This window comes from Mustela putorius, unplaced genomic scaffold (assembly GCF_011764305.1).
Source record: "Mustela putorius furo isolate JIRA1106 unplaced genomic scaffold, ASM1176430v1.1 tig00000835_pilon_pilon_pilon, whole genome shotgun sequence".
Lineage (NCBI taxonomy): Eukaryota > Metazoa > Chordata > Mammalia > Carnivora > Mustelidae > Mustela > Mustela putorius.
The window spans coordinates 1,630,182-1,642,852 of record NW_025421492.1 but is presented as its reverse complement, the minus strand read 5'-3'; the positions used below and the strand labels follow the sequence as shown (position 1 = coordinate 1,642,852).

The 12,671-nt window shown below is 35.5% G+C and overlaps 1 protein-coding gene across 5 annotated transcripts in view; it reads left to right on the top strand.

Moving 5' to 3' along the window:
- Positions 1-12,671, top strand: part of RTTN (rotatin) — a 154,435-nt gene that overhangs the window by 85,988 nt on the left and 55,776 nt on the right. For all 5 annotated transcript variants that reach the window (XM_013052790.2, XM_004745627.3, XM_045085211.1 and 2 more), the window contains 2 exons: positions 9,633-9,822; positions 11,461-11,552. In XM_013052790.2, the coding sequence (XP_012908244.1) occupies positions 9,633-9,822; positions 11,461-11,552 (282 nt within the window). The remainder of the gene's footprint in view (positions 1-9,632; positions 9,823-11,460; positions 11,553-12,671) is intronic.

Here is a 12,671-nt window from a genome sequence, read left to right as displayed (position 1 = left end):
AATATGTTATTTTGATTGAGATAGGTATTTCATTAATTATGTTTTACAAAGAGAACTTCTTTTACTGCTTTGCACTTTGTTTTGATGGCTGAAGTCCAAGTTGATATTCTCTGTACTGTTGCTCCACTGGGCATTCTGCAGTGTTCTTTTTGTGATTACTATGCCTTCCCAAATTCTTTCCCTACACATCCAGAATAAATTCCTATTTCATGTCAGTATCTGCAATTGTACTTCTGAGTGGTAATAATTCGTATGTACAAATAATGTAACTCCTTGGTTTTCCTTTTATTGCTGAGTGCTAGAAAGTTTAGAGCCTTCCTATCCAATGTGGCTTATCTGTATATATGTTTTTTGGCTCTATTCCTGGTTCGGTATTTTCATACCCTTCTTTTTCTTTCTTTCATCCCTGTTATACTTTTACTATCATGTTATAATTTACCTTTCCTTGCAATAGGCCTTTAATCTTTTCTGGAACAAGATGAGGCATAAATCACTTAAAACATTTTAATTTTAAAAAGTATTTATTAAAAAATACTCTCAGTAGGGGCACCTGGGTGGCTCAGTGGGTTAAGGCCTCTGCTTTCAGCTCAGGTCATGATCCCAGAGTCCTGGGATCGAGCCCCGCATCGGGCTCTCTGCTCGGCAGGGAGCCTGCTTTTTCCTCTCTCTCTGCCTGCCTCTCTGCCTACTTGTGATCTCTGTCAAATGAATAAATAAAATCTTAAAAAAAAAAAAATACTCTCAGTAAACCATATAATCCATTTTAATTCCCTCTAATCAGCATTATCTATATCAATAATTTAGATTCTTTTTCATATATTAACTTTATTGCCTTGCCCACTTTTTTTTTTTTTTAAGATCTTATTTATTTAATTTGAAAGAGAGTGTGAGAGAGATAGGGGGAAAGTACAGAGGGAGAGTGAGAGGGAGAAGCCTCTATGACCTGAGCCATAGGCAGACACTTAGCCAACTGAGCCACTCAGGAGCCCCTGCCTTGCCTTACTTCTTACCACTTAATCTTTCTGTGTAGAATATATGTGACCATATTTTTCATATATTTTTTAAATGTTTCTATCAGCCCTCGCCCCAGACATGATAGTGATTCATTAGTCTTTGCTAGTACATAATGATTTTGCTAAGTAAATAAAGTTAAAAATCAGGTCTTAAGTTTTTTAGCATGATTCCCCACTTACTGTTGCATGGATACAGAAATGTAGTGGGTATGGGCAGGGACCAGGAGCAGGGGGAGAGAAGGGGCCTGACTTCAGTGCAGTTTCACTCAGCACCCAGCACCTTCATTCGGGCCTGAAACCCTGGCTCCTGCTGCAACAAGAACTCAGTTTTTGGTGCATCAGGCCTGGTGTGCTTCATAGCACTGTTTTTTGTTTTTTTTAAAGATTTATTTATTAAAGAGAGAGCACGTGTCCATATGTGTAGGGGGAAGGGCATTGGGAGAGGAAGAGAGGTAGAATCAATCCTCTAGCAGATGGCCCGCTGAGCACAGAGCTGGACATCGGGCTCTGTCCCAGGATTCTGTGTTGATGACCCGAGCTGAAGTCAAGAGCTGGCGGCTCAACCAACTGAGCCAGGCAGGCGCCCCTCAAGAGCTGTGCCTCTGAAGACCAGTATTGTCTTCCCTTCTTCAAGGCTTCCGCCTCCCCAGGCAGAGGAAACAGAATCATTGTCCTTCAGGCTTCAGACTGTCCTGCTCCCAGCTCTCCCTTGTCTTGTAAACCAGGTCTCTACAGAGTGACTTGGATTCAGTACTCTGGCGTGGGGAAGATTCTGTTGCTGGGTTTAGTTTGAGAACCATTATCACAAATCCGTATCCCTGCAACTTTAATAACCAGGATGGGATTTTAGAGTTAAATATAACAAATTTATTGACTAGATAGGGATTATCAATGTAGTTTGTTAGACTTCATTTGTGTAAACATTTGTTGAGCACCTCAGTTTTGGGGGTTCACATGTACCTAATCAGATTTAATTCTCCAGGGCTTATGGCCTATGGGAGAGACCAAACATGTACCCAGGGAACTTTGCTATAATATTTTATGGAGAATCATGGCAACTTATGCATACTTTTTATAATATTAAAGTTGTTTTTTCCACTTGAATATTATCACACATTTAAATGTAAAGATAATTTCATGCACTTACGTATAGTGAGTTGTCAGTTTGTGGTTAAGTACACTTGTTTATGCTTTAGTTCCTTTCCACATTTTGATAGGACTTTGAATGGTCTATGTGTATTTTATTTTTTTTAATTTATTTTGAAAAAAAATTAGTCTTCTGTGAAAGCTGCAGAAACAGTACAATTTTTGTATACCTTTTACCCAGACTCCCCATATATTACAGTTATACCAAGTTTGCCTTCGCTCTCTCTGCTAGTGTCTTTTCTCTGAACTGTTGAGAGTTGCAGGCATAATTCTTCTTTTTTCCCTAAACGCTTAAGTGTGAATTGCCTAAAAATGAGGTCATTCTCATATAAAATTATCATAGTAATTATTAAAGTTAGGTAATTATTCAAATTTTCCCAGTTGTCCTACTATTGTCCTTCATAGGAAAGAAAGAAATAACGCCACCCTAGTAAAGATCTAAGATCAGAAATACATGTTACAGACAGGTGTCATATCCATTTTGTTTCTTTCTTCTAAAATAGGTCCTGAATCTTTAACATTTATGACCTTAGCATTTTTGGAGAGTACAGGCTATTTAGTTTTTGTAATATTCTTTTAAGTTTATCTGCTCTCATGATCAGATTCAGGTTATACATTTTTTGCCCGAAAAGCATAGAATTGATGTATTCTTGTTAGTACATTGTATCTGGAGACAGGATCATCTCTTTGTCCCATTACTGGGGATACTGACTTTGCTTACATGTTTAAGGTAGAGTCTGCTTGTTTCCTTCGGGTGGAGTTACAGTTGTAACTTGTGGGAAGACACTCTGAGATTGTATTAATACCTGTTTCTCATCAACTTTCTTCCTCTAGTTTTAGCTTCCATTTGCGACTCTTGTCTGAATTCTTGTGATTCTTGTCTTGTCTGAAACAATGGTTGCCAGATAGTGACTTTCTAATTCTGTCCTTCTTTCTCCATTTACTACATTTTCTGTTAGAGCTTTCATTTCTCCCCCCTTTATTTGTTTACTTCATTTATTTATTTAATGAATAAAGAAGGTTCTTTGTCTTATGAGTTATAGCCTGTTTCAATCCTAATTTATTTAGATATTCAAATTGTTCCAGATTTGACTAGGTGGAGCCCCCTCATGAAGAATAGTTTGTCCCTTTAATGTGTTTTCTTCAGTCTTTGAGCACTTCCCTATTTTCTGGTGTAGCAAGCAGCCCCAGCCCGGAATCAGACATTTGCTCAGAGAGCCGTGATCTTTTAATGGAGAATGGTATTTAGAAATGAGATCTGGGTTCTAAATATGTTCATTGTTTCTGAGCAGGGGGAAGGAGTCATTGCTTCCATGCATTCATAGTGGAAACTCTCTGCGTGTGTCTTTATGTGTCTGTTTTAGATGGATCGCTGACTCATTTATAGTTACAATATGTATCATTTCTGTATTTGATGTGATAACTACCAGTACATGTTTTTCATCTTTTAAGGTGTTCATCATGAATCATTATGAGTATTGATTTCATAAAACAATAAATACTTGGTATCAGAGAAGCAATATCATTGTATCTATCTATATTCATAATTTATATGTAGTTAGGGATTTCTTATGTAACTAGGGTCATTTTTTCCAGTCTTTGTATTATATTAGAGGAGTTTTTTCTATCTGTTACATATCAAAATAATTCTTTTTTCAACTTGAAAATATTCTTTAGTCCTTTTTTTTTTTTTTTAAAGATTTTAAGTAATATCTACACTCAGCATGGGGCTCGAACCCACAACCCTAAGGTTGAGAGTTGTTTGCTTACCCGCTAAACCAGCCAGGTGCCCCTATTCTCTGCTCTTAAATGTGATTTTTATTTTGCTTCTCTTTTGCTTCCTTTTGAACCACAGCTTAATGGGTATTTTAGTACTGGGACACCAGGAGTAAAATATATGTTTTTAAATTAATATTATAGCTTATTGCATCCTTGAGAACAATGTTTTCAAATTAATTGGAGTGTTTTATGACATAATTAATTTGCTCTTTTCTATGCATACTTACTTATAATCATACCTGGTGATTTGAAGAGTTTTCTTCCTTTGCATACTGTCCTTCTCAGCTCTCCCTGGCCGTTTTGCAGATGATCTGGCAGCCCCAGCACTCACCTGAGGGCAAGTCTGGTAGGGATAAAGACATGCCGAGAAAGAGCAGTGAGACCATGCTGATTTCCCCACTATGCCAGAAGACAGCCCCATCAATTACTGATGAATCTGTAGAGCGAAGCCTTATGCATACATAAAAAGCTTCATTGTTATGGACCTTCTACTATTAGTCATCTGTGGAAAGCCTGAGTCAGATCATCTTTTGTACACATGCTGGGCTTGGCACTACTGCCCTGGGTAAAGCTGTGTTGCTAACATGCCATTGCTACTAGGAAGCTTTGGCAGGTGGAGAATGGGGATCCATGCTTAATGCTTAGGTAAAATAAATTGAATAAAAAAATAATATTCCAGATTTGATATTCTTTGAGAACTTAAAAATATTTTGAATGATTTGTTTGAATTTTTAGAAGAATTTTAAAAATAATAATAAATATGTATAGTTAAAACAACCATTAAGGCTTATAATGAACTTTACTGCATCTCTTCATTCACAGAGACAGCTTTACCTCCTACTGATTTTAATTCTTCAGGTAGTTGCTTTCATATCTCTAAATAGTAGTTTGCAATAATCTTTATTCCTTTACTGTGTTGATGCAGGAGTTAGCTCATTTAAGTAATGTCCTGCCAATTTAGTTCTGTTACCAAACTTAGTTTCTCCACCTGCTGTTTCTGATCTTGTTACCTGTGGATGATTTCTCCATCCCTACCATTTAGAAGGTAAGGAAGTTGTGGCTAGGATGTCCCTATCCTTTTACTTCTGCTGATCTTTGTCAGTTTTATCTTTTATTTTGTGAATGGTGATGACATTTATATTCTCTTTGCAACCTCGATTTATCTATAAATGGATTCTAAAAATTGAAAACTAGTAATTTACTACACAGCCACTTACAGGGCTGTGATTATACTTCTGTATCTCTTCATCCGGGGCTGTGATTTCTCTGGTGCTCAGAAGAAACATTTTCTGATATTTATGTATATATTGTATGTATACAAACATAGCTGTTTGTGTATGTGTATAATTAAAAAAAGTGGTTTGGGTGAATTTTTTCCTATGGAGTGTCTATTTAATAATTTTTTAAATTGTGAGTCTATATTATATCTAATGTTTTTTTTAAACTCTTAGTCATCCTTTTTTTTTTCAGTTAGGATCCTTTCTTGAAGAGAAAGGATCTTCAAAATGATCATACTCCTACCTAAAAACAAGTGCATGAGCAAGAAACTTGATGAGTTCTTGTGTTTTTGAAAATGTATTTAAATTGTACTCCAGTAGTTTGGGTAGTTACCACATAGGTTGAAATCATTCCTCACAGGAATTTTGCTCCATTGTTTTCTAACATCCTATACTGCTGATGAGAAATTGGACACCCAGCTTGCTTTTTTTACCTCTTTATGGCCAACTTTTTCATTTATCATCCTCCTTTTATCTTTGATGTCCTTGAATTTTATGGATTTGTATCTTTTTTCATTGCTCTTGCAATTAAGCTCATTAAGCTTCTTAATTTGAAGACATAGATGTACTGTATCTTTTGGCTCTGACACATATTTTCATTTTTATTTTTATTTTTTTAAAGATTCATTTATTTTAGCGCCTGTGCAAGAGAAAGTACGCATGCTTGTGCGCAAGCAGGGGGAGGGACAAAGAGGGAGAGAGAATCCTCAAGTGGACTCCTGCTGAGCATGCACCCTTATTTGGGGCTTGATCCCAGGACTCTAGATCATGACCTGAGCAGAAATCAAGATTCGGTTGTTTAACTGATTGAGCCACCCATGCACCCCTATTTTTATTTAATTTAAAAATGACTTTTCTTTTTCCTTTGTTCTGTCATTCCACATATTGTATGAGTCCCATATAAAGTCCCTTGAATTGATTTTATTTCCTTATCTTTTATAGTTTTACCTCTTAGTCTTTTTTTTCTGGGATATTAATCCTTCGTTCATATCAGAATTAATTTAACGTATTCGATCTTGGTAGGCTGCAATATTCTCACACTGATTTATAGCCAAAGGAAAAAAACAGTTTGTTTGTTTGTTTTTTTAAAGATTTTATTATTTATTTGAGAGAGAGAGAGAGCACGCAGGCAGGGTGGCGGGGAGGGGGAAAGAATCTTGAGCGGACTCCATGCTGAGTGTAGAGCCCAGCACAGGCTCGATCCTACCACCCTGAGATCATGACTTCAGCCAAAACCAAGAGTCTGACACTTAACTCACTGAGCCACCCAGGGGCTCCTTTTTCTTTCTTTCTTTCTTTTTTTTTTTTTTTTTTAAGTTTTTATTTAAGTAATCTCTACAGCCAACATGGGGTTCAAATTCACAGCCCCAAGATCAAGAGTTGTATGTTCTTCCGACTGAGCCAGCCAGGCACCACCCCCGCCCTCCCACCAGAAATAGGTTCTGAAACCTTACTAAGTAGATGGAATTTTAAAGTCAACATCTCCAAAAATAAAATAAATAGATAGATAGATAAATAAATAAATAAAGTTAACATCTCTTATTATGGCTTATTTTGTATCATTATTTTCTAAATCTTTTCTTTCTATATTCATAAGGACCAGAGAAAAAAATGAACTTTAAAAATATAAATATTCCTTAACTTACAATGGGGTTATGTCCCAGTAAACTCACTGTTAAATTAAAAATATTATAAGTTGAAAATGCATTTAATATGCCTATTGAATGTCAGAGATTAGCCATGCCTACCTTAAATGTGCTCAGAATGCTTACATTAGCCTGCAGTTGGACAAAATCATCTACACAAAGTCTGTTTGATAATAAAGTGTTGAATATCTCCTGTAGTTCATTGAATATTAGAATGAAAGTGAAAAACAGAATGGTCGTTTACCCTTGTGCTCACTGGCTAACTAGGAGCTGTGGCTGGCTACTGCCGCCCAGCATCATGAGAATATGTTACTGCATATCACCAGCCGGGGAAGAGATCAAAATTCAAAGTTTGAAATAGTTTTTACTGAACACATATCACTTTGCTCCATTATAAAGTTGAAAAATTGCAGGTTGAACCATTGTAAGTCAGGGACTATCTGTGTACTAACTGAAGGATTATGTTAATGATTCTTTATCACTAAGATAATTATCTATACTTGGAGAGTCGTTACTCTAGTTCTACATCCCTTATGTATAATTTCTCCCTTACTTTAGAAATACTTATAACTGAAGAAAAGGTAGATTTATTTATTTATTTATTTACTTACTCATTCATTCATTTATTATTTTTTAAAAGATTTTACTTATTAGCGGGGGGAGGAGCAGAAAAGAGAGAGGGACAAGCATACTCTCCACAGCGTGTGGAGTCCGACATGGGGCTCGATCTCACAACTCTGAGATCTTGACCTGAGCCAAAATCAAGAGTCACTTAACCAACTGAGCCACCAAGGCACCCCAAAAAGGTGGATTTTAGAAGACAGCTAGTCTGTAATATACCTTTCCTTCTAGCAGTTGGTATAAACTTCAGCCTCAGCAGACCTTTACAGAGTAAAGAACGAGTAGATTTAATGAGAGCTCTTGAAGGGCTTGTTTTTGAGATTTATATAGCTTATATTCTTTCACCTATTTTTATTAAGCCTTCATGAATTCTAAGACTGTGGTGTAACTCATCTAGAAAGATAAGTATGATTTTTTTTTATAGGTATAATTTTACAAAAGTAAAAATTTTATGTGGTCTGTAACAAAATTTAAAAATTTTTGTGGGCATCATTATGAAATATATTTAAAAAGGTAGTATTTGTTCTACTTTGTTTAATCATTTTATTTTATTGGCTTATTGAAGACTGTTTAGTTGGAACTAAGCTAGTAAACTTAGCTGAATTACTTATAATTCTCATCTTGATTGTTAATTCCTTCCCTGAATTATTATAGTGAAGGCTTTACTTTGTGATGTTAAGCAACTGTTGTAAATCTTCTGTATATTTGAGATGTTTTCTACATTTAGAATGTTATAAGTTGCCTAAAAGATAGAAGAGTTTGAAGATATGGATGTTAGGATTGACTCTGTGGTTTTGGATGAATTATTTCATTCCAGATCATTAAATAAGTGCATGAAAGGGCCACATTGCCTGAAACATTTACCGTGGTTGACAAACAGCCATATGACCCTGTTCTTGTACTTTTACAAGAAAAGTTTTACCTGCTTCTTCTAGACCTCAAAATTTAAAGTTATGCAGGGAGCACGATGTGCTGGTTGCTCATTAAATAGCCTTCTTTCTTATTAAATATGTAAATTGCTCTATGGATGAAGAGTAAGTTCACAGTATTAGGTAGTTTTATTGGAATACAACCATAACAATTCACGGCCATAAAAGGAATTTAATCATGAAGTCAGAGGTTTGATTATAATGACAATATCCTTAAAAAGAAAGGTTACTGGAAATAATCTTACTGTTTTAATTTTACCTTTCATTTGTGAATTATTTTATCTTCCTGGATAGTAAGTTTTAACATCCATCTTTCCTTGGTGATGAGCAGACATGAGCAAAGGGACCTGTACATAAATATCACAGTTAATGATAAACTTCGAATATGTTTGGACCATACCTTTCCTTGTGGCACTTAGATTTCTGTTTTTTCTCTTTTATATTTCTCTCTCTTATGGTCTGTTTTAAAAATCATAACTTTTATCATTTTCCAAAAACAAAAATAAGCTAGTGACATGATTCTTTGCAAACTTTAAACATATCCTGATTGCTTGGTTTTTGCCACTGGATATTCCAGGAAAAGTAGTGAGTAGCAGTGCAAAACACAGTTTGGAAAAAGTGCAATGAGATTAAAATCGTATAATGGCAGATTCTTCTCAGTGTCCTGATGGAAGTGTGTGTGTGGACATGTGTGCCTGCATGTTTCTCTTGGCAGAATTCATTCAGGGAGAAGTAATGTGGCAAACGAGTTTTATCCTTGATAGTGATGAGGCTTTCATTTTTATCTGGCATGTTGATCGGTGCAACAATATTTGGAACACAATTACTGGATCACATTATTTCAGATATTTAAATACTTATTTTATTCCGTGTAGGTTGAAAAATACTGCTTTTATTGTATTTGTGGCTCGAGTATATAATTACTTGGCTAAAACTGTAGCATTTCATAGAAGCGTTGTAAACTAATGTTTATTCCTCAAGAGATAGATCAGCCTTCTGCCTTCAGAGGACTTTTAGGCAGCAAAAACTGAGAGGATGAAATATTTGCCCTCGGTCAGGTTGCTTTGAGTGTGGAGCGACAGAGGCAGGCGGAAGGGTCCTGGTAGCACCTGGGTTGCATTTGATTGGCTGAGGGGAATGTGGGGCAGACAGCAGGTCTTTTTGAAGAAACTACATAATGAATCAGTTTCTCTTTCTTCTTCTCTCCTTCTTTTCTTATAGGGCCCCTGTGTCCATGATGAGGATTCTGGCCTGTCACTAACAGGAAAACCTGCCCTTCAGGCTCTTTTATATCACTGCCATTTTTATGAACATTTGAATCAGATGGTAAAACACTGTTACCTGGGACGGTATACATTTGATTTGAATTTTTCTGCTCTTGATCGAACTTCAGAAGGCAGCGATTTAAATGGTAAGTACATTATATCTTTATTTTTATGAGATCTAACTTATTAAAAACTGTTGAATACGTATGTGTTTGTTACAGAATATTTGAAAAATAATGGAAGTACACAGGAAAACGCTTTTCTCTGGGCGTCACTATGCAAACATGACCTTCGTTAACGTCAGGGTGGATTTTCTCCAGTCTTCTCTCTCCTGTAGCTTTTGTTTGTTTTACATGATTGTGTTCATGTCTATGTGCATTTTTGTTCCCTCCTTCCACTAAACATTGCCTAAGCGTTTTTCTACGTTATAAATTGTTCATGGAAACCATTTTGACATCTGATTAATGTTTAATAAGCTATTCATGCCCTTCAGTAAAGTTTTACAGTTTTTTTCTCTATTAGATGTTTTAAACTTTTCAGAATTTTCTTCCTAGGCAATCAAGAATGAGACCTTTTCCTACTAAATTTTCTAATTTGTTTTGTAATATATCAAAAAGCTATTTGTTTTTGGTATGGTTCTCATTTATCAAAATATCTTGCTGAAACCTTCTTATATTTATTTGTAGATTCTTTTGGATTTCTGTGATCTTAGCATGTATAAATACTTTTGTCTCATAATAATAACTTAATGATTTTAAAAAATAAGTTATATTTTTAAAATTAATTTTTAATAGTAATTTTTGAAAATCTTGACATAGTTTCACACTTCTAGAAGAGGTGCAAGAATGCAAGAATGTTCTCAAATGTTAACATTTTACTGTATTTGTTCCCCTATGCCATGCGTATGCATATGTATGTGTTTATATGCATGTATACATATATTTTTTTTCTGAGGTATTCTAAGAGTGAATTGCATACATAGTTCCTTTACTCCCAGATACTTAAGTGTGAGCTTCTAATTCACTTTTCACCTCAGTTCTTGAAGGAATTAAGTGGAAAATGACATTTGATGGAGATTTTGAACATTTTTATTTTTTAAGAGGAAGAGAGAGAGAAGGATGAGGTGGAGGGGGCGTAGAAGAGAGAGAGAGAGAGAGAATCTGAAGCAGGCTCCACACCCAGGACAGAGCCTGACGTGGGCTTTCATTTCCTCACCCTGAGATTATGACCTGAGCTGAAATCAGAGTCAGACGTTTAACCAGCTGAGCCATCCAGGCACCCCAGAAATTTCTGAAATTTTAAATAAATGTCCTTATTAGGAAAGTGACCTATTTCATTGTTTGGATTTCTCTGGGTCAGTGTTACTCAAAGCATGGCTCTTGAACCACCATATTCAAATCTTTTGTGATTGTGTTAAATGCAAAATTACAACTCTTACCCTGATTTGGGGGAGTAGACTCTCTGGGAATAGGACCCAGGAAATTTCTTTAACAAGCATTTTATGCTTCTTATACACATTAAAGTTTGGGAGCTAGTGGTCTTGATAAATTGTATTAAATTAAGCCAAGCAAACTCCATTAATTGTCATTAAAATTTTTTGTGAAACAAGATTTATATATAAATTAACTAAGAATAATAAAAATTAAGCAAACTTTTTTCCTTAGTTCTTGGTTGGTTTCCTGGAACAAGTTCTTGACTGGTATCCTATAACAAGTATTCTTTCTGTTAAATGTTTTAATACGGAGGAGACTGTATTCATGTTGACAGTTTTCCTGTTGTCACAGGTTTAGATGACTCATTGAAGTTTTGGAGGGCACCATCTAGAATGTCCAATCAAGATCAAGATTCAAGTTCTCTCTCCACCTTGGAAACAATGGTACTTCCAAAGAATGCACGAGTGCTTCATTTTGAATCTCTGAAAAAATTTGAATTTACATGGTGGATAGATAAAACTGTATACAGAGTATAAGGTTATGATTAAAATAGCTGTGATTTACTTATTTATTTTTTAAAAATATATTTATTTATTTACCAATTTATTATTTAAAGTAATCTCTGTAGCCAGCATGGGGCTCAAACCCACAGCCCTGAGATCAAGAGCCCCATGCTCCACTACTGACTAAGCCAGCCGGGGGCCCAATAGCTATGATTTTTTAAACTGCGGTCTGTGTAGAACTAGGGTCTAATGTACTCATAGAGTTACACTGGATGTCCTTTTAGATGAATTTACAACCTTTTTTTCACCTTATTTGATAGAACCAGAAGCATCAAAATTTAAAAATGTTTATCAGTAGTAATAGAATAGATCCCATATGATAATAATGCTTGAATACTGTGCAGTTTTGCTGAAGGGCAAAGCAATTTGGAGAAAATGGACCCATTCAAATGATTTCTGTTTGGTCCTGTAGATTTCAAGCACTTTTCGGAATACTTGCCTGAGGCAGAAGCTTGTTTTGATGATCTGAAATACCTGAAATTTATGCCTGCCTGCCTGCCTTTTTCTTTTAATATATAAGTTGCTTTGTTCTCAAAAGTTTGAGACACATTAAGTATTTCTAAGTATGACTGATGTTAGGTTTCACTTGTTTTACAAGCATATGAAACCATTTCCTCTCAACTGGAAAGCATGACATTGAGTCGTAAAGTGTTTTTGGAACAGTTACTGTGTCATAGACCCTGTCAGGAAGGCAAAGGCTTGGCACTCCTGCTATTGGAGCAAAAAAATATGAGAATAATAAATAATTAAAAGGTAATAATAAAATTCACTTCCTGTAGTTTCTCAACACTGGTACTTTTTGCTGCAGTTTGAGGAGTTATTTTTTACACGTAGACTCAGAAGAGGTTGTGGGTAGTGCTGTATTGAACCTTTATTTGGAAAAGTAGAGTAATTACCCCAGTTCCACTAGATGTCATGCTTTCCTTTCCATGCTAGAAATAGTATGTATCTTCTTCTCAACAAGAGAAATAATATAATTCAATGCAAAAAAGAGCTATA